General features: G+C 34.2%; 1 protein-coding gene across 1 annotated transcript in view; it reads left to right on the plus strand.

Annotated features, from left to right (window-relative positions):
- Nucleotides 1-3,274: 3,274 nt before the first annotated feature.
- The window catches only part of LOC111178990 (ephrin type-A receptor 6), a 201,620-nt gene continuing 185,074 nt past the window's right edge, over nucleotides 3,275-19,820 (plus strand). The window contains 3 exon segments of the mRNA XM_089909884.1: nucleotides 3,275-3,316; nucleotides 18,872-18,919; nucleotides 19,310-19,475. Of these exon segments, the coding sequence (XP_089766010.1) occupies nucleotides 3,275-3,316; nucleotides 18,872-18,919; nucleotides 19,310-19,475 (256 nt within the window).

The following is a 19,820-nucleotide window of genomic DNA, read 5'->3' on the forward strand; positions in this document are numbered from 1 at the left end:
CAGAAGAGTCCATACAGTATAATAATATTTGTAGAAAACTCAAAGACATACAAAACTAAACAATGTATTATTTATACACTCATACAAATGTGATAACACATTCTTTAAGCAAGGATATGACCAACACAAGGATAGTAAATACCTCTGTGAAAGAGGTAGGGGCTTGAATAGGAAGAAAGAGCTAAATCTGAGCTAATGGTACCATTGAGACAGAAAACAGTTCATGTGATATTGCTCATGGTATCTCAGAATTTATATTAATACAGATTATCTTAAATTAATGTTTCTCAAAGTATGTACTGTAGAGCTAGTCTTAATAGATGGAATTTTTTTTTAATCACCATAGGGTTGCATGGTCAAATCGATTTGGAAAATGTAGCATATATTTTCCATCTCTGGAGTTTAACAAAACACATGGGCATAATTAAATGCTTGGGGGAAACCTGCAGCAAAGTAACCTACTTAATTTTATTTAACCTAGTGCTTTCTAAATTTATATGACCCGGGTGGCAGCCATGAGGGTGCGTTACTTAGATCTCCCTTCAAGGGAGAACCTGCTGAAAGGAAGGTCTCCAGCTGCTGTGGGATCTACCATTCCTCCTGAGCCCCTAGTAGTATAGCCAGGCCTTTCTTGATGAATGCAGAACTTGTTTGGGGCTCCCATATACCTGGCCAAGAGACTTTCAGAATTGCACTGCCATCCGAGGCATTTTCAACCCAATTCTATTTCTTCATCTCTCTTTTCACAGGAATCAGACTTTCACTGTGGTCTGAAAGCTCTCCTTGTCTAACTTGATCCCTTTCCTTGCACAGATTTTACCTGCACAGGTATTTCCCTCCATAAGTATCTTCACTTTCAACAACATTTTGGAATCGGTTCCCCATAAGACTCAAACTTACACAATCATAAAACTTTTTTTTTCTTTAGCCATAACAACACATATTCCTTGGAAATAACGTTCCATGGAAAACTCTTTGGGAAGTGCTGTTTTAAGCCAAACTCCTGCTGCCAAGTGAGGAATTATTTTAGCTCACTCATACTTTTATAGTAGGAGAACATTATTTTTAAATGATGTATATATCTTTTTTTCCTCTTTATCCTTTGTTCTTTACTTTCGGAATGAGGGGTGTGGAAAAATAATCCTCAGTGCCAGTGTAAATCAATCCAACATTTTTATTAAGTAACTCTGCCATTCTGATGTGTAGTTTTGTTTATTTCACTGAAGCATGAATTTGAGGCAAGAGCTCTAAGGAAGAAAAAAAAGTAAATATGTTTTGTTCTATTTCTATTAATTTTTAAATACTGCATAGTTTCTTTTCTTTGTTTTTTTTATTTTGCTGTACGCGGGCCTCTCACTGCTGTGGCCTCTCCCATTGCGGACCACAGGCTCCGGACGCACAGGCTCAGCGGCCATGGCTCATAGGCCCAGCCGCTCCGCGGCATGTGGGATCCTCCCTGACCAGGGCACGAACCCGCGTCCCCTGCACCGGCAGGCAGACTCTCAGCCACTGTGCTACCAGGGAAGCCCCCTGCATAGTTTTATATCTAAATCAAATTAAGTAATTCATTATAAAATTCTTATTTAAAAGATGAAAAATAAAAAAGTAGATATAGTTTATTGGGCATCATAAAATATTCTATGCCTCAAATAATCTGTACCCAGAAACATTTTTGATAGCCTCATTCCTTTTAAATTAAAAGAAAATTTTAAATGATTTAATGAGTGAGGCAACTATAGGAAAAAATAATTACAATAAACTAATAAAACCAAAGTCTGTCTGACTTTGAAACAGATACCTAGAGGTGTCCTCATGGGAGTCAAATCACAAATAATTTTTCCAAGGTGAGCAACTGAAATGTCAACAATTTATAAAATATCTTAGGACATCACTCATTCATTCATTAAAATAGCGCTACCAAATTCTTAGATGGCAGGTACCTGTGCTAGGTATTGTAGATTTGTGTTAGAATAAGCCTCAAATTCAAAAAATAAAATAATTTAGAATTCATTTTCAAATACTTATCATGAATAGAACATATTTGGTTTCAAAATTATGATTTGATTTTTATTCAGAGTAATTAAATAATTTTTTTGGATGGGCATATTCAAATCAAGACTAAATTCATTACTTTAATGAGATAAAGTTTAGATGAACCTCTCTTCCTAAAGCATTCACATTGGCTACTTTTGAAAATGCATTTATCTTAATGATTTCAAAATGTCCTTCCTCAGTACTCTTATAAGGGAGGCTGAGTTAACAACCTAGTATTATGTACTCCTTACTGAGCTGTTAATAGCTTTACAGTCTTTCAAAGAATACACCTGCTGCTCATAAAAACATTTGTGTTGCTGCAGAATTTGGCTGTGTTTTAATATCATATATTTGCAGTGACCTTGTAGAATCCACACTGATCTAATATTTTTAGGGGAAAATAAGTAAAAGTAGACATCTTCCCATTTATTTGAGTATATCATTGGAAAATTAGAAAATTTCATTATTATGAATTCTAATATTTGAAAAGTTGTTTTCCTTTAATGTTTCTAACTTTCATGGTAAACACTATTTGAGTTTGTTTAGGTGTTTATTCTTGAAATTTTTTTTTTTTTTTTTGCGGTATGCGGGCCTCTCACTGTTGTGGCCTCTCCCGTTGCGGAGCACAGGCTCCGGACGCACAGGCTCAGGGGCCATGGCTCACGGGCCCAGCCGCTCCGCGGCATTTGGGATCTTCCCGGACCAGGGCACGAACCCGTGTCCCCTGCATCAGCAGGCGGACTCCCAACCACCGCGCCACCAGGGAAGCCCTATTCTTGAAATTTTGTCTCAATTTATATATGTTGAAAAAGACAGGTTTATGTTCCTATATGTGTATATATTTTAATTAGAAACTAATGACTTGAATACTATGAGAAGTGTCAACATTTCCACAGAATGATTGAAAAAGGAAGAATATTAGAATTAATTTAGATACTCCTTAAACCTTTAGTAATAGAAAATCTAAGTCTGTAATTAGAAAATATAAAGCTTTAGCAGAGGAAGTATTCTGCAGTTCTTCATGGTTGAATGCAGTGTAAATTAATTGTTTTGGGCTGTTTCAGTTAGCAAAGGCAAATTGCTCCCAGAACCTATATTTCATCCTTCTGTATCACACAGGACATTTAAAGAAGGCAATCAATGCAATCATTATTCCCATATGTCCCTTGATTCTTGTGATTTCATGGGGTAAATCACAGCAGGTAGATGGACGAAATCTTTCTAATTTAGTTATGCCCGAATGTGTTTAGCTATTACAACTGCTGCTATCAACAACCCCTTGGTAATTTTCTTCCTATTTAGTGAATTGTGCATCATAACATTTTTACCTTAATATATTTAACAGCTACATATTTTTAAAAGACCACCATATAGTCCTTCTGAAGACTTAGTTCACTGGTTAGTTAGCACAGTGGCTAAGGTTTTTTATTGCTATTCATCTGTAACATGACAAATAGGTGGTGGTAGCTGACAGATGTATAGTGCCTCTTAGCTCCTGAAACATGTCACATTAAGGATTATTACAAATCACTATTTTAATTCATTCAATGAATTAAATGAATTAATGTAGTGAGAGCTACATTAGCAAGTAGTCAACTGGTCATGCTCACAGATGCAAGTACTAACTTGAGGCCCAAGTAGTGAACTCTAAAGGTGGATCTGTCATCTGAAGAAATTTCTAGACATTGGTGTTATTCTCACCCATAGATCTCAACTGCACCCCTAATCACATAAAACATCAGACTCCTGGGCATTCAGCTGATTTTTCCTACTAACTTTATTGACATGGAATTAAAAGATGAAAGTTTCTGTAGTTCTGAGTGATTAATTTACTAAATAACGAATGCAATTCCCATCTACTAACTCAGAATATAATTCATTATTAAAATATTACGTCTTACCCTAAGTGACAGATTTTTCCACCAACCAAATAGACATCTATTTAATAATACCAATAGCAACAATAATAATTCTATCTTGTATATGAAGAGGACGTTCTAGTTTACAATATGCTTTCCTATGCATTCTCATTTGATGCAACACAACAATATTGTGAGGTGGATGGAGCTGAGGTTTTTATGTTTATTTTTCATCTGAGTGTGCTCTGGCTCAGTAATATTATGACATGTTTACATTCATCTCTCTGTGAGTCAGAGAAAGACAGCACTGTATCTCTAAATTCCAACTCAGTACTTTAATTAGTAAGGTCATCAGTTTACCAGTAAATATAGAATATCCTGTTGAAATTATAACAGAATTAGTAATCTCAGAATAAAGGCTTGAGAAGCTCTTAGTTTTTTTGATCTGTAACATAGATATCCTCCTAAACTCACTATGATAGAAAAATTGAAATGAAAGTTCAAATAAAGGAAATTAGTTTGGCTCACTCTTTCTAGTTTGCCTTCATAGATGAGTTTAGATACTTAATTTTTGTGACAAAAGAAATAACAGTTTTATTCTTCCTAATGAGCCTCTTGCTTTATTACCTTGTAAAAAGAGGAGGTGATTTGATGAGTACTCAAAATCCCATGAAATAGCAACAAAATACAAGCTATTTACACCTTTGTTAGACTAAGTATTGTGAACATCAGTCTCATACTATGATTAGGATTGTGAATTATTTGTAATATATAGAATCTAGATTATCTTTACCTCTGTGTTTGTCAATATATTAATAAAAAGGGAATATAAACTCTAACATAATATATAAAGTTCTTAATGATATGTGGCTGTAGTACAATACTTAATATTGGAAGCTACATAGTGTAATAACTAACAGCACAGAATCCAGAGCTAGACTCCCTGGATTCAAATCCCAGCTCTATCACTAATTTATTGAGTAACCTTGGACAACTTATTTGATCTTTCTGTATCTCAGTCTTGTCATTTGTAAGACCTACTTCACAGAGAAGCTTTGAGGATTTTCTGGGTATTGGGAGTGCTTATAGAGCCTGCAAAATAATACTATGAAAATGTTAACATTAAAAAAAATTTAACTATATTATGTTCTGTTTATACTTTCAATTGATTTGTTTTGACTAATTTAACCTGTTGTTGCAGGCCTAAAATTTATCTGACTCTTCCAAAGAATCAGATAATTGGAATGTTTAAGTTGATTAAGTTTCATGTGTTAAGACAGAATCTTCAAAGTACCATCACCCAATCTAGTGACAAAAAATAGAATCAATCCATATTAGAGGTCTATGAAATGCAAGTTAATGGTCAATCTGCTTGTTCCAGGTACCTATTACTGCATAACTACCCCCAAAAGTAGTGGCTTAAAAATAACAATTAATAAGTCTTACATCTCATGAATCTCTGGGTCAGGTAATTTGAACAGGACACATCAGGAGCAGCTTATCTCTGCTCCACAATTTCTGGGACCTCAGTTGGGATGATAGAAAATAGGCTAGGGGCTGGAACACCTGAGGAATGGCCATGCTTAGGAGCTCACCATCATCCCCTCTCCCTCCCCCTCCCTCTCTTCTCTCCCACCTCACCTCCTCTCTCTTCAGGGCTCCTCCAAGTGGCTACCTTGGTCTTCTACATAGCTTAACAGTCTCAGGCTAGCCATACAATTCAGAGCTCCAAGCAAAAAGTGGAAATTGCCGGTTTTCTTAGAGACTGGGCAATTAATTGACAGTGTCTCACTTCTACACTATTTTATTGGTCAAATCAGTTACAGGCTAGACCAGATTCAAGGGGTGGGGGGCAAAGATCTGACTTTTCAATGAGAGGGGTGTAAAAGAATTTGCCACCATCTTTAATCTGCTGTACTACTTGATTTTAGACCTACATAATATTATATTACCTGCTTTGTTTCTAGTCTGTACTAATTTTAAAAATAAATATATTTTAGTACTAAGCCAAAGCAAATTTATTAATTTTGAATGTGTATGAAATTCTAAAAATTTAAAACTATTTCAATAATTGTATCTGGAGATATTGTAGGGTAAAAAAATAGTTAATTTAGAAAAATACAGCAAAAAAAAGAAAAGAAAAGAAAACTTCCACGGAGAAGTTTTTCAGTTCTTTGAATCTGGACTGTACATTGGGTTATGCCAATGTGGTCATTTCAAATAAAATAGAATTATACAGATCAGATTACCCAAACTTGAAAATAAGAAGATTTCTGCATGTGTAAGGAAAAAGCATCCATTACTAGCGCCACTACCCCCCACCAAGAACAAACTGCATGAATACTTAAAATGGGCAACATTTGTGACTACCAGCAAAGAACTTCTTCACTGTGGTCCAGATTATATTTTATTTTACCCTAAATGTAACTTATTACTTCATCATAATTTTCTTTTTCTAATTTGATTTCAAAACTAGTTTATATATGGAGTAAATAAATAATATACATCCATTGTTTGATAATGATGCAGATTAAAATAATATTTCTGGAAAATGAGTTTGCTTTGCCTTGAATTCCTTTTCTTGCTTTTAACGCTGTCTGTAGTCATCTACACACTTATAAGTTCCTTTGACTTTAAACAGCAGCATTGAAACTAGAAGAACCGTGTGTGTGTGTGTGTGTGTGTGTGTGTGTGTGTGTGTGTGTGTGTGATCTGTGGGAAGCTGTCAATTACTGCAATGTTTATTAATATTATATTACTTATTTTCTGTCAGTGATGAGATATTACTCAGTTTCCAGTCACAGTATCTTGATAAACCTATTTATTTTATTATAAATCTTGAGGCATTCATTTGATGCACATTTTAATATTACTAGTTCTCTGAGGACATTTAAAGGCAATGACTGCCTTAGATCATTAACTGAAAATACTGAGTTATTTAGAGTATAATGGGATGCTTTTCAAGTCAAGATGATATCACTTACAAAGAAGGTTTAAAATCTCTCTTTTGAGGAGGTGGGACTGCATTCCTTGAAACATAACTTATGCTTTGTAGCTTTGTACATCAATCTTTTTTTTTAAACATCTTTATTGGAGTATAATTGCTTTATAATGGTGTGTTAGTTCTGCTTTATAACAAAGTGAATCAGTTATACATATACATATGTCCCCATATCTCTTCCCTCTTGCATCTCCCTCCCCGCCACCCTCCCTATCCCACCCCTCTAGGTGGTCACAAAGCACCGAGCTGATCTCCCTGTGCTATGCGGCTGCTTCCCACTAGCTATCTATTTTACGTTTGGTAGTGTATGTATATCTATGCCACTCTCTCACTTTATCCCATGTTACCCTTCCCCCTCCTCATATCCTCAAGTCCATTCACTAGTAGGTCTGTGTCTTTATTCCTGTCTTACCCCTAGGTACATCAATCTTAATAGATATCTTTGTTTCAATTTCGAACAAAACAAATATATCTGTCATCAGATCACAATTAAGACCCATCAACAAATATAACAAAAAAAATTAAAGTTTCACGATGGCAACAACATACATTTAAATGGGAAAGATAAAAATGAAAAATAAATCTTCAGAAAGTGTTTTCTTCCTATTCTAAATGAGACTAAGGCATTCTCATGCTTGTACATTTAAATGAATTTCTGCCCCTTTTCAATGCAAGAAGCAGCTCTTGTATCACCATATTTTGCGGCTAATTTGGACAAATGTAAGCCTTTAATGATACTCAGAGAAGATAACTGTTTTTCCATGGACACTTCTACAAAGCGGTTTTTTTTTCATATTCTAAGGCAATTTCACTCTAGTGAAATTCTGCCTTCTTTATTATTCTTATCTATAAATCTTACCTTCCTTATTATTCACTTTAATTCCGTCAGAATATCTAGCAATGAAGAAACAGTTTTGGAGGCCAGTCACCTGCATTTACTGTCTAGTTATTTCATTTTCAAAGACTTGTTCTCTACTATTCTTCATATTTCTTACCTATCATATAATTCAGTTAGTACTATTGTGAAAAAAATTAACTGCTCTATATTTTTCTTTTCTAAAAAACATGTTATACCTCCCAGCTTTATTATTTTTTTAATCCACATTCCACAATTAAGGAAGAATTAATCAAAGTACCACGCATGTGTTACCTTTCTAGGTTTATGCCACTCCATTCAGCCATGTTCTTCCAATGGTTTAACTTTGAAAACATTCAGTTTGACATTTGGAATACCATTTATATTTGAAGAAGTCAACATATGTGTAGTAATGTTTCCAAAGATGTTTAGTGTGGTTTTTTTCCTCTCAGTGGCATTTATTGATAACTTACCCTAATTTTATGATAAAAGTTGTTTTTTAACTAGCCTTTTATATAGCTATTTTAGTACTTGACCTAAATTACTAACATCAGCAGTAATTTGTAAACTTTTCTAAAAAATGTCTAAACTAAGTGTAATCCTCAAATATTCTTATAGTGATTATAATTTCCTTTTCATTTCTCCCTTTTTAGATAAATAATTTTATTCATCCTCAATACTTCAGTAAATATGAATTTTAAAAATGTTTTGTTCTACATATGTTCCCTCCTTTTTCTATCTGTATGTTATTATTCTTATCACCAAATTTACACATGGTTTTAAAATTCTTATAAATTACCCAAAACCTTCAAAATGATTGATAAATTTAAAGTTGTTGTTTGTCTATGACATACTTTTAAGAAAATCATTAAGGAATTTTGGGATGGAGACACTTTCTTCAGAGACAGGTATCAAGCTGTAAACATTGAATTTCTACTTGAACACCATTATAAATATTTATAGAGTAATAGAGCATGGAGGAAAAATCTATATCCCATCTGCAATAAGGTAGGTTACACAAAGACAGATGGGAAAGTTAAAACTGAATAAATATTAAAATATATATGTATTAAAAGATATTTCAGCACAAATCTTAGGTTTTTCAAGCATATCGTTTTGCAAAGTATTTTTTGACAAGTAGAATCTTGGCTGTTCTCCACAATGTTCTGAAGAAAACAAGCCAGCTATAATGACATAATATTATTGCATTTTGATTATGGAAGTACCATAAGCCAGCAAAACAATTTTTCTCATCTGTCATTTGAATTATCATTCATTTATGCACACTAATTTTAAATTGCTATAACAATATGTATAATTTAAAAGCTAAACATATAGAGCAATTAATTCATTAATTTATTTGTTCAGTATACTTGGCTAACGTATCATGATGTATCATGTATCATTGTAATTATGAGAGGTTACAATATGCTTGAAACACTGCATTAAGCCGTGAGAATATAGAGGTTAACAGGCAAGCAAAACACTTATAAAATTTTTAGAAAGACCTCTCACAGCATCTGCAGAATTACTTCAAGGCATAGGTCTATCATTGCCCTAAATTAAATGCACCACCTATTGATAATAACTCCTAAAAGAAAGAAATAATGCTAAACACATTTGTTGGAGCCTGTAAAAGCGTTTTACATGTTATTTGGCTTTTTATCTTACAACAAGCCTGACCCTTTGAGATTGTATAATCTTCACAGTTTTCATAGACAAACTGACTGCCACTAGGACTCCATTGATCTCATTCTATCACCAGTATTTTGTAAAGGTCACACTGGAATAATCTAGCCATTTTCCCTAAAAGTAAATTTAACCACAATTTCAAGCAGTTAATTATCTACATGTAACTTATCTGTTCTCTGAAAATCAATTATGAATGCTTAATTCTAGAGCAATATACTGCTCCCATCAGGTATACTTTGCTGCCATCTCCTACTATTGCTCAACATTTAATGTTCAAGGAGTGCATTTAATTTCATTTTAGGTGAAACAAGATACACATTGGAAGGAATATAAGAAAAAAAGTCATGAATGCATTTAAAAGTGATTTAGGGTTATCTCCTGTTTTGGATTACTGGGAATAATCAAAAGTTGATTATAGTAAATTATAGCTGTGGTATACTAAATGATACTTCTCCAAAAGTACAGTCAAAAAGTAGTTGTGTACTTAGAATATCTACTTCTACATTTTTCTTACTTATGCTTAATTTGTAATTTTGTCATAGCAGTAGCCAATTTTTACTTTAAAAAAAATTCAGAACAGCTTACCCACTAACCTAGAACACCCTACCAACCAGCTTGTTAACCCCTTCTCTCCCCCAATTAGAAACTCCCTCTTGTGTACTTAAATGATTGTGAGAAAAGAAGGTAACTCTTTTGGCTACCAGCAACAAAACCCAACTCTGATGATTATTTAAGGATGTCAAAATGTAGAATCCAAGGCAGAGCACAATGTTCTAGACTCAGGAAGGCAACAGTCAGAAAAGCTGAGGTTATTCAACGTAATTCTCTTTCTGTATTTTTCATGATGGATTCAGTGTCTTTGGATAAGAAATCCATAATTATTTTCACTTGCTTTTATCTCCAGGGCAATCAGCTTTGTTGGGCACCAGCCCCATTTTCTCCTGGTTGTGGGGCTAATTTAGATCTGGTCACAGGAGAATCAGTGTGAGCTGGAAGCCATCCCAATTTGTGCTCCTACATTGGAGCAGGAGTTCTAGTAGTCCAGTTCCCAATGATATGTGACCAAAGCTGCACCAGCTGTTAAATGATGGCTAGGTATTCCTTTGTGAATATCAATCAGTAGATATGTATTAAACACTAACTATGCATCCAGCATTCCTTTGCTTTTTTGTTTTGTTTTGTTTTTTGAAGCGACTATATATCACATTTTTGAGGAAATTGCTGACTACTTAGGGATATATATTGATACGCATTGAAATAACTAGAGGAAGGAGTCAGGTAGTATGAAATTATTCCTTCATTCTTTGAATCATTCCTTGAAAATCATGCAACAAAATTAGAAAATTTTTTTAAAATCCCCCCATCTCACCCCGATATCTATTTATTTGAAAATTTAAAATATTATCTTAAATAACACATATTAAAGGGTAAAAGACTTAAATTATAAACTATTCTAAAATGAAAGACATTGAGATACATATATATCCAAACCTTAAAAAGATGAGGAAGAAGGAATGAATAAGTGTAAAATCAAAAATTAATGAAACTGAATCAAGAAAAGTATATTTGATTTAAAAATTCAAAATCCAGTGGTTTTGAAGACTGATAAACAAGCTTGACTAGAAGGAGGAAAATGTTATTTATGGAAGAGATTTTCAATAATAGGACAAGCCTAATTGTAAATTTACATAAATAAATGTACTATATAAATGTAATGGATAATTTTCTGTTGATTACCAAAACTGAATAAGAAGAATATCTGAATATAGGATGAAATAATTTTAAAAGATGGTCAAATATCTGTCCCTGAAATGGTCTTTCAATTAAGGTTTCAATGAACAGATAATTACCATGTTATATCAATTATTGCAGAACATTAAAAAATGAAAATTTTCATAATATATTCTCTTAAATATAGCTTAACCCAAATAGTATAACCAGATATTGATAATAAAAAAGGCTAAAATCAAGAAAACTCTAGGCCAAGATCATTTATAAAGAGAGGTATAAAAATTCTATTTGAAATATTATCAAACTGAATCCAAAATTGCAATAAAAATTTTAGAACTATATTATAACCAAGTATTAACAAGTAAGGTTTATCTTAGGAATGCAAAGATAGTTCTTCACAAGTATATACTACATTAAGGTGAACAACATAGAATCACCTTGGCAAATACAGATAAATTGTTTTATAACATTCAAAATCCATTTCACATTTTAAAAACAAAATACAAACAAAATTATAGTGTAAGAAAAAGGAAGAAAAGTTCTCACCTAGATATCTACTAAAAACCTAAATCAGACATGATTATATTTAACAGTTCCACATTAACAGCTAATCCATTCAAGAACAAAGAAAAATAAGATTCCTACTTTTACTGCTACTATGTATTATTCTACAAAAGATCTTTGAATTACAGTTACGAAAACAAGGGATTTTCTTTTTTATACAGCAAACTGTTATAGATTTACTCATACAGGTCTTGCATATTTCTTGTCATATACTTAAGCATTATAAGGTTTCTGTTGCTATGGTATGTGGAATATTTTAAAATATAATTTTACTGGTCATTGCTAGTGTATAGGAAAGCAACTGATAATTGTATGTTGGCTAACTAACTGATTTATTAGTTCTAAATCTTTTCAGTTAATCCTCTACGAATTTCTAGGTAGACAGTCATAATTAATAGAGAGAAAATGATGGTTTGTTATAGCTCAATCATTAGAGACATTTTCCACATATTAAAAAAATTATTGTTTTTAAATTTCAGTAAGATAATTAGGAAGAACCTGTGTACCTTATGGTTTGCCTGGAGTAGAGTAAGATTCTCTCTCTAAAAAGCTCTAAAAAAAGGTATAGATTAACACTTCTTTGGGATGAATCAAAGCAACTGATACAAGAATGAAAATAGATGACTTTTTAGGACTATAAGCTCTTATATAAGTATGCCTATTTTATGGACATGCTATAACTTCAGTTCCTGGGCTCACACAGCTCATTCTGATGCTCTATTTTGCCAATCCTACGGAGTGCACTAGGAGTTCATGACTCTCTCAGAGATTGACTCATTCTAATTAAATTCAAAAGCAAACTGAGGAACAAAGCACTATGCCCATATATTGATCTTAGGGAAGCCTGTCCTTTCCAGGAACAAATATATTTATTTCTACTTCTATAGCACTTGGGAATTCACATTAGTAATCAGGAGATTGCAGCATCAAAAGTAAAAATATGAAAAATCTTAAGGAATCTTTCAGCCAGGGTATGATAAGTACCTGCGCCCAGGTAGGGCTCATTATTGTAATGACCTATAAAATAAAATACACCAAATTCATTGTCTCTCTTCTTTGGAAAGCAATTGTTAAACTCCGGCAGGATCTAGTACACAAGCTTTCCTTTTCCTAGGGTCATGTGAAATAACTTCCTTTCATTCAAGTAAAATATTTTCAGGTTTGCTAATACCATTGTTTAGGCAACAGGATTCTTTGATAACCTTTCAAACTTTATGTTTCTAGGCTGTGCAATTCTTGCTTTATCAGGGAAAATATCTTTCTGCAGATAATGAATCATGTTCTAAATGTGGTTTTAATTTGTTTAGTTTTGAGAGATTATTATGGAGACATCTCAACAGTCTTCTGTCATGAATTGTTTGATGAATGTGTGTTTGTGTGTGTGTGTGTTTGTATGTGTGACAGAGAGGCAGGGTAAGAAAGACAGACACAAAAATGGAAAGAGAAAAGAGACAAAAAATGACTTAGATGACCCCTAGCAGAGCTATTAATATCCACTTTTTTCTTTTCTTAGGACTCTATAGCTTCAATCTCCTAGCCAGTAGAACAGGAGCTTTACCATTGGCTTAATTAGGACATTGCTAATTAAAAAATAACGATTGTGGTAGTAGAGTGCTAATTTTTAATAGCACTTTTACCTACTCCTGATGACTTAAACTTGGCATGACTTACTTGAAAGGATAAAGGAAAATCCAACAATGCTTTTAGTCTGTCCTCTTAGTACTGTTCTGTGAATAAAGCCATGTAGAGTACCATCGTGCATAAAAAATTCTAGAAGAATCTCCTGGACCTTATCAAAAAAATTCTATTCTGAAGCCCCAAACACGAATATTTTATGTTCCTTGGAAGATTAGGTGAATTATAAGCCCCTTGGAATTTCCTGGAATCTGTCTATATGACATAATATCAAAATAGAAAAAAAATAAAGGCAGAATGATTGGATGTGTTAACCTTAGTAGAAAATAATTTTATCTTTGAAATTTTCAATGTTGAAAATTGTTTCTACCACTGAGGAACTATTTATATAAAAGTATTCTAATGCCATCAAATCATTACTATCTGGTTCACAGTCTGTCTTAAATTTGAAGTTATTTCTAGTGATCAAATAATCAAGAACATAAAGTGTGAAAAAAAATAACCTTGGCACAAAGTCTAATTTATAAGCATTTTTGTCCTGCACATATCTGCCTAAATTGGATAGTGAAAAAGCACAACTTTAACAGAAGCCATTGACTAGTTATGTGACGTGCTTTGGTAAGTTACTTATTCTTTCTGCACCAATTTCATCATATGCTAAGTGAGACTAAAAATATTACCAGTTCTTATTGCTTCACAATGTTATTATGAGTACTACATAAAGAATGTGTGTGAAAACACCTTGCAAATTGTAAAGCACTGCATAAATCATGGTTGTTATCTTATGATTGCTGATATATATTTAGATCTATATATCTGTACAAAAAAACTCTACAACATAATTTTTAATCACATATGTAATCCAATTAGTTTAACATTTTTAAAAAATACAACAATGTGGTAACATATTACAGAAAACCCCCTAGACCCAAAGACTTTAAGAGAAAGCAAACCAGCTGAAAGATGACCACTTTGTGGGCCTATTGCACCTACTTCCATAAGTGGGACGGTAAACTCAAGAGATTAAGATGAGGCGTGATGAGAATCAGTCACAGCAGAAGAGAGTGGACTTGTATTTCTAACATACAAAAATTATAGAATATAATTGCTTAGGTAAAACTTTGGTGATTATGTAAGCCAGATCTACTATAGAGCCCTAAAACCATACCCATAGAGAGCATTCAGTGAATGTCGGTGCAATGAATGAATTTTCTGTATGAGCAAATCAAAGTCTTGAAGGTGACTTACCAAGGTACATAATAGAAGCAGAACCAAAATCGAGCCAAGACAGGAGAATTCTAATCCAGAATTCTTTACATGCTGCCTTCTGTTGATAACAGACCATGTTACCTCTGGTTGCAGAAAGATGCAGCCATAGTGACTGGACACCTGAGCCTATTTCTTTTAACTAAGTTAGTTTTCAGATTGAATGCTAAGAGGGTCCAGACTCTAGTAAGAACGTCCCTGTTAGTGACCATGAAAAGTTGACATCTATAGAGATAAAACATAGAGTCAGTATTTTAAGCAAATGAAAGGTTCAATGTAACAATAAGATTAGACTCCCAGGAAAACCTAGATCCTCAGCAGCTGGGACAGGGCAATTCCTGAGACTAAGCTGCAGACTCTGCCCTTGAGAAGAGAACCTTAAATAAAAGTCTACATCTCTAGAGAGTAATACATGCATATTGTTTGACAGTGAATGCTCTGTGTTCACACTGTAGTTCTGAACTATGTTTTCAGTATATGTGAATACAAATATATAAAATAGAAATTGTATATATGTTTATTTTAGGAAATGATATACATAACAGTACATTAAAGTGCATTGCTACTAAATGATTTATCCCATGATTGATATTATTATTTATGCTTATCCAAGGGGAAGTAGTGCAAAAACTGTTTCACGTTCAGCCAATGAGCTAATGCTTCTCAGTACAGAAGACTGCCAGTGCTCTCCTATCCACAGTCCAGTGTACTTTGCAACCCATGGGGTTATGCCTTTGGAGCTTCACTTTATGCCATTTATTTACTGCCTGACAACCTGTTTTGACGCTTAAAAGTGTGAATAATCCTGGATCTGCCACAAAGACTAAAACAAATAGTGTATTTATGGAAATTAGTAAATACTCAGAACTGGTTGATAATATATCATGAAAACTTATGAAGTACAGTAGTGCAGTACTTAGAGTGAAATTTGTAGACTTAAATTGTATTTGAAAAGGTGTACTGACAATTAGTGAGTTAAGCATGAAATGTAAAAAGTTAGAAGACAATATAATTAACACAAAAAAAGAAGAAAGAAAATAATTTATAGTAAGAGCAGGTATTAAATGAAATAGAAAACAAAGAAACAATAGAGAGATAAAGCCAAAAGTTGGTTCAAGCCTCTGGAAAGCTTGATCAAGAAAAAAAAGAAAGTACTAAAGTGAATAATATTAAGAATGAGAAGATTTTATTATGGATTTAGCAAGGGTAAAAAATAAGATAGTTTTATGAACAATGGAATGTATTACCTAGGAGAGTTGAAGACATAGGTTTTATACAAATAGCAATTCCATGTGGTACAAACTCTAGAAAAACTCTCACACATACCCTATTCAAGCATGTTCAGAATTGAGCCCCCATGGATGAATAAAGAGATCTCGATGGCTCTGCAGCAAAGCACTGTCTCTATCTGGTGACAGCTACTTTGAATTGGAGTTGATGTGTCAGGAGAAAGGCAATTAGCCAAAGTTCTGGGACAGTAAGTGCCCTATGCTTTTCATGGGTAAGTGCTAACTTAGTTTCCCAAGAGCTTGGAAACACCAGGAGGAGAGGGGGCTGATATGCACTGGAAGGAGGAACTCGCATGACTGTTCTCTGAGCTCTCTTTCTTGGCATGCTCCGAGGAGGCAAGGTGTGAGGCGAGGCAGCTACCCCCACACTGCTGTGTTGTAGGCTGAGGAACCATGTAAGCATACTTCCTACTTAATGATTTTTATTTCAGGGATATAGCTACAGATACACTTCTGTATAACAGCAGACATGCTAAAAGCTATTTGCAAAAGGAGTCCTTTGCTCCCTGTAACTTTACTGAGTAATAAATTACTATTTAGCTATGTTTTTGTGAAGCAGCAAAGACATAATGTGTAATTATTATGGTGCCATTCTAAGTAAATTTTTCAATCTGTATCTCCTCTCTTTAAGGATAAGACTAAATTCTTTTTTTCAGGATTTTAAAATTCTCTCAATCATAATTTCATACTGTGCAATGCTACTCAGAATACCCCATAACTCTAATGTTGCAGAAAATTCTGTGAGAGGTGGAATATTCTCCTCTTCTATGTAAGAATGAACAATCCAAAAGTTTTTACAAATTTCTACCAGAAACAGTATTATCTCTTCCAATAGAACACAAACTTTCTTTCTCCACAATATGGGTGTTAAACCCCCTAATTATAAAGGCCTTCATCTTAGAAACCTTCTTCTTTAGGCCCTTAGCAGATAATTACTGCCACCAATGATTTTATAGAATTTATTTTCTTGGATTTTATAACAGGCAGATATTTATTTACTTTCTAATCTGGAAATGACCTAGCGATAAATATAAGTTACAATTTATCTGTTTTGTCTTTTTTATTTAAAATGTTGCTATTGTTAACTCATTTTTCTTTGTACTTTGTGTTTAATAAACAGTTGTATTTGGGGTATAGATGACAAATTCAATTCCTCAGCTAGACAGAGAATAACCATGTAGCATACAAAGTTCTGACAAACAAGGCCATAAAGTTTTAAAATGATCTTTAAGGATTTTTTTTCTCAAAAGTAGCTTAAGGAAAATGATTTTCATAGTTCTAAATCTTATAGCGTCACCAGACAATAAATGCAGTTTGATACATTCTGCATGTATGTAGGTTACTTCGTTTGCCTGGAAGGTCTCCTGAACAACAGATATTTTCAGGCAAAGGCTAAATGAAATCTTGATGGGAATATTATAGATCGAATTTAAGCATCAAATGAGTGACTTAATTAATGATCTTAAAAGTTACTTCCATCTCTGAGAATCTCTATCTTTAGATATTTTATAATGAGAATAGTGGAGAATTAATTCAAGGGCCTGGTAGCCTAATTTGACCTATGAATTTAGAAGAGCTGTTCATACAAAAATATTTTTTTTCAGATACCGTACTATAACACCATTATAAAGTTATTGAACAATAACACTATACAAAAACAGTATTGACTTTAATGTGTTCCCACTACCAGCATATTGTGGACAGTCTCTTAAAGGCACAAGTAAATTGTTCTGAGGTGGTGGACAAGACAGCCCACTTAAAAGACCCTGAATGACGAGGGCATTCAGTCAGTTGTGGTTCCTGTTAGTGAGAAGAGGTAGTTTGGCAGTTAACCACGGGTGACTGGGAACCAAGCCTCCAGTCCTGCTGATTTCTGAGGTGTGCTGTCTTTCATACTGTGCTGTGTCTTTGATGCTCCCTCACAGGCAGACTGTTTTAAAATCTACCTCACAGGGAGGGGAAAGAGTAAGCTGGGAAGAAGTAAGAGAGCAGCATGGACATATATACGCTACCAAATGTAAAATAGATAGCTAGTGGGAAGCAGCCGCAGAGCACAGGGAGATCAGCTCGGTGCTTTGTGACCATCTAGAGGGGTGGGATAGGGAGGGTGGGCGGGAGACGCAAGAGGGAGGAAATATGGGGATATATGTATATGTACAGTTGATTCACTTTGTTATAAAGCAGAAACTAACACACCATTGTAAAGCAATTATACTCCAATAAAGATGTTAAAAAACAAATAAATAAAAAATAAAAATAAAAACAGCAAACCGGACAAAGGCTTCATGGTGCGACACAAGCCCAGGGTCTGCTGGCTGCATTAAATGAGGGCAAGAAGTCAACACAGTTGAAACATATACTCCCAGAGGGTTCTTTGAAAGTAAGAAGTATGTAGTGTTTTGTTTTTGTTTTTTTTTTGTATTTAAGAAAAAATTTATTGGAGTGTAGTTGATTTACAATGTGTGTTAGTTTCAGGTGTTCAGCTAAGTGATTCAGTTATACATATATTCATTCTTTTCTAGGTTTTTTTTCTCATAAAAGTTATCACAGAATATTGAGTAGAGTTCCCTGTGCTATATAGTAGGTCCTTGTTAGTTATCTATCATATATAGTAGTGCATGTATGTTAATCCCAAACTCCTGATTTATCCCTCTCCCCCGCCCCACCTTTTCCCTTTGGTAACCATAAATTTGTTTCCGATTAAAAAAAAATCTACCTCACAATCATTATGTATCTCGTACATCTTTACAAAGTAAACTGTGGTATTTTGCAGAGGAGTCAACTCTCCCTCAAAGGAAAATTTTCATCATTTTATATCTTAAGTTGCTTCAACTTCAGTGTTACTACTGGGGAATCACTGAGTTTCAGAACAATGCAGTTGATTCGGGATAAAAGATCGCAAACTTTAAAAAAACAATTAATTTATTTTTCCTTTCACCCACAGGTCTACCCACGGATAGCGCCGGCATTTTGGCACTACCTGCGGGTAGAAGTGAGTAGCGGGTACTTGAATTCTCCCACCCTTGCTCCTTGCTTGCTGCTGGCCCGGTCTGATCTGATGTGCCCATTTTATTCAAGATGCAGCTGCCATTCTGTGTAAACATGCTCTCCACGCCACCACCATTCCTTAGAGTCGGGTCAGAAATCCAAATCACCAAAAATACAAGATCATCATCTTTCTTAAAAAGTTTCCAAATCAAGACCATATCATATGCATTATAATTGATGAAAAACGAAGCACTAAATTATGGAAAACCATGCTTGCACCAGTTCTTAATCAGTATTTTTGAGAGAGCAGAATTCCTCAGCTTGACTTTACAGTGTGTCAAGGTAAAGGAAAATAACCCTGCTTCACTCCCCTTCTCTTCTCTTCTGTCTCCAGGACCACGAGCAGCAGCTCTCCTATTCCTCCACGAGGTCCAAGGCCCCCAGTGCCATCATCACAGGTCTCAAACCAGCCACCAAGTACATTTTTCATATCCGAGTGAGGACTGCAACAGGGTACAGTGGATACAGTCAGAAGTTTGAGTTTGAAACAGGAGATGAAAGTAAGTTTCACACAAAGATATGAAATAAGATGTTAATTTAGTGTGGTTCCAATGTGACCTGATAGTTGAAAATCTGATGTCCCAAATTTTGAATAGTCTCATCATGCAGGATTCTGTTCATGTAAATACTCATACAGTCGTTTCAGTTAATGCTTTGGTGCTATCGTTAAATATTTTCATCACTCAGGCCACAACATAGAGAGTCTCACTGGGTGGTGTTAGCCTAATTGTCCGCCAGTCTTGGCATCATAATGTGATACTAATGAATACTTGGAAGAGAGTAAAGCCATGAGCAAATGATTTTAGCAGTTATTTCAAAATTATGCAGCTTTGGCTTGTTATATT

The sequence above is a fragment of the Delphinapterus leucas genome, chromosome 4, assembly GCF_059928025.1.
Source record: "Delphinapterus leucas isolate spDelLeu-1000000601 "Yukka" chromosome 4, BTC_Dleu_Yukka2, whole genome shotgun sequence".
Taxonomy (NCBI): Eukaryota; Metazoa; Chordata; class Mammalia; order Artiodactyla; family Monodontidae; genus Delphinapterus; species Delphinapterus leucas.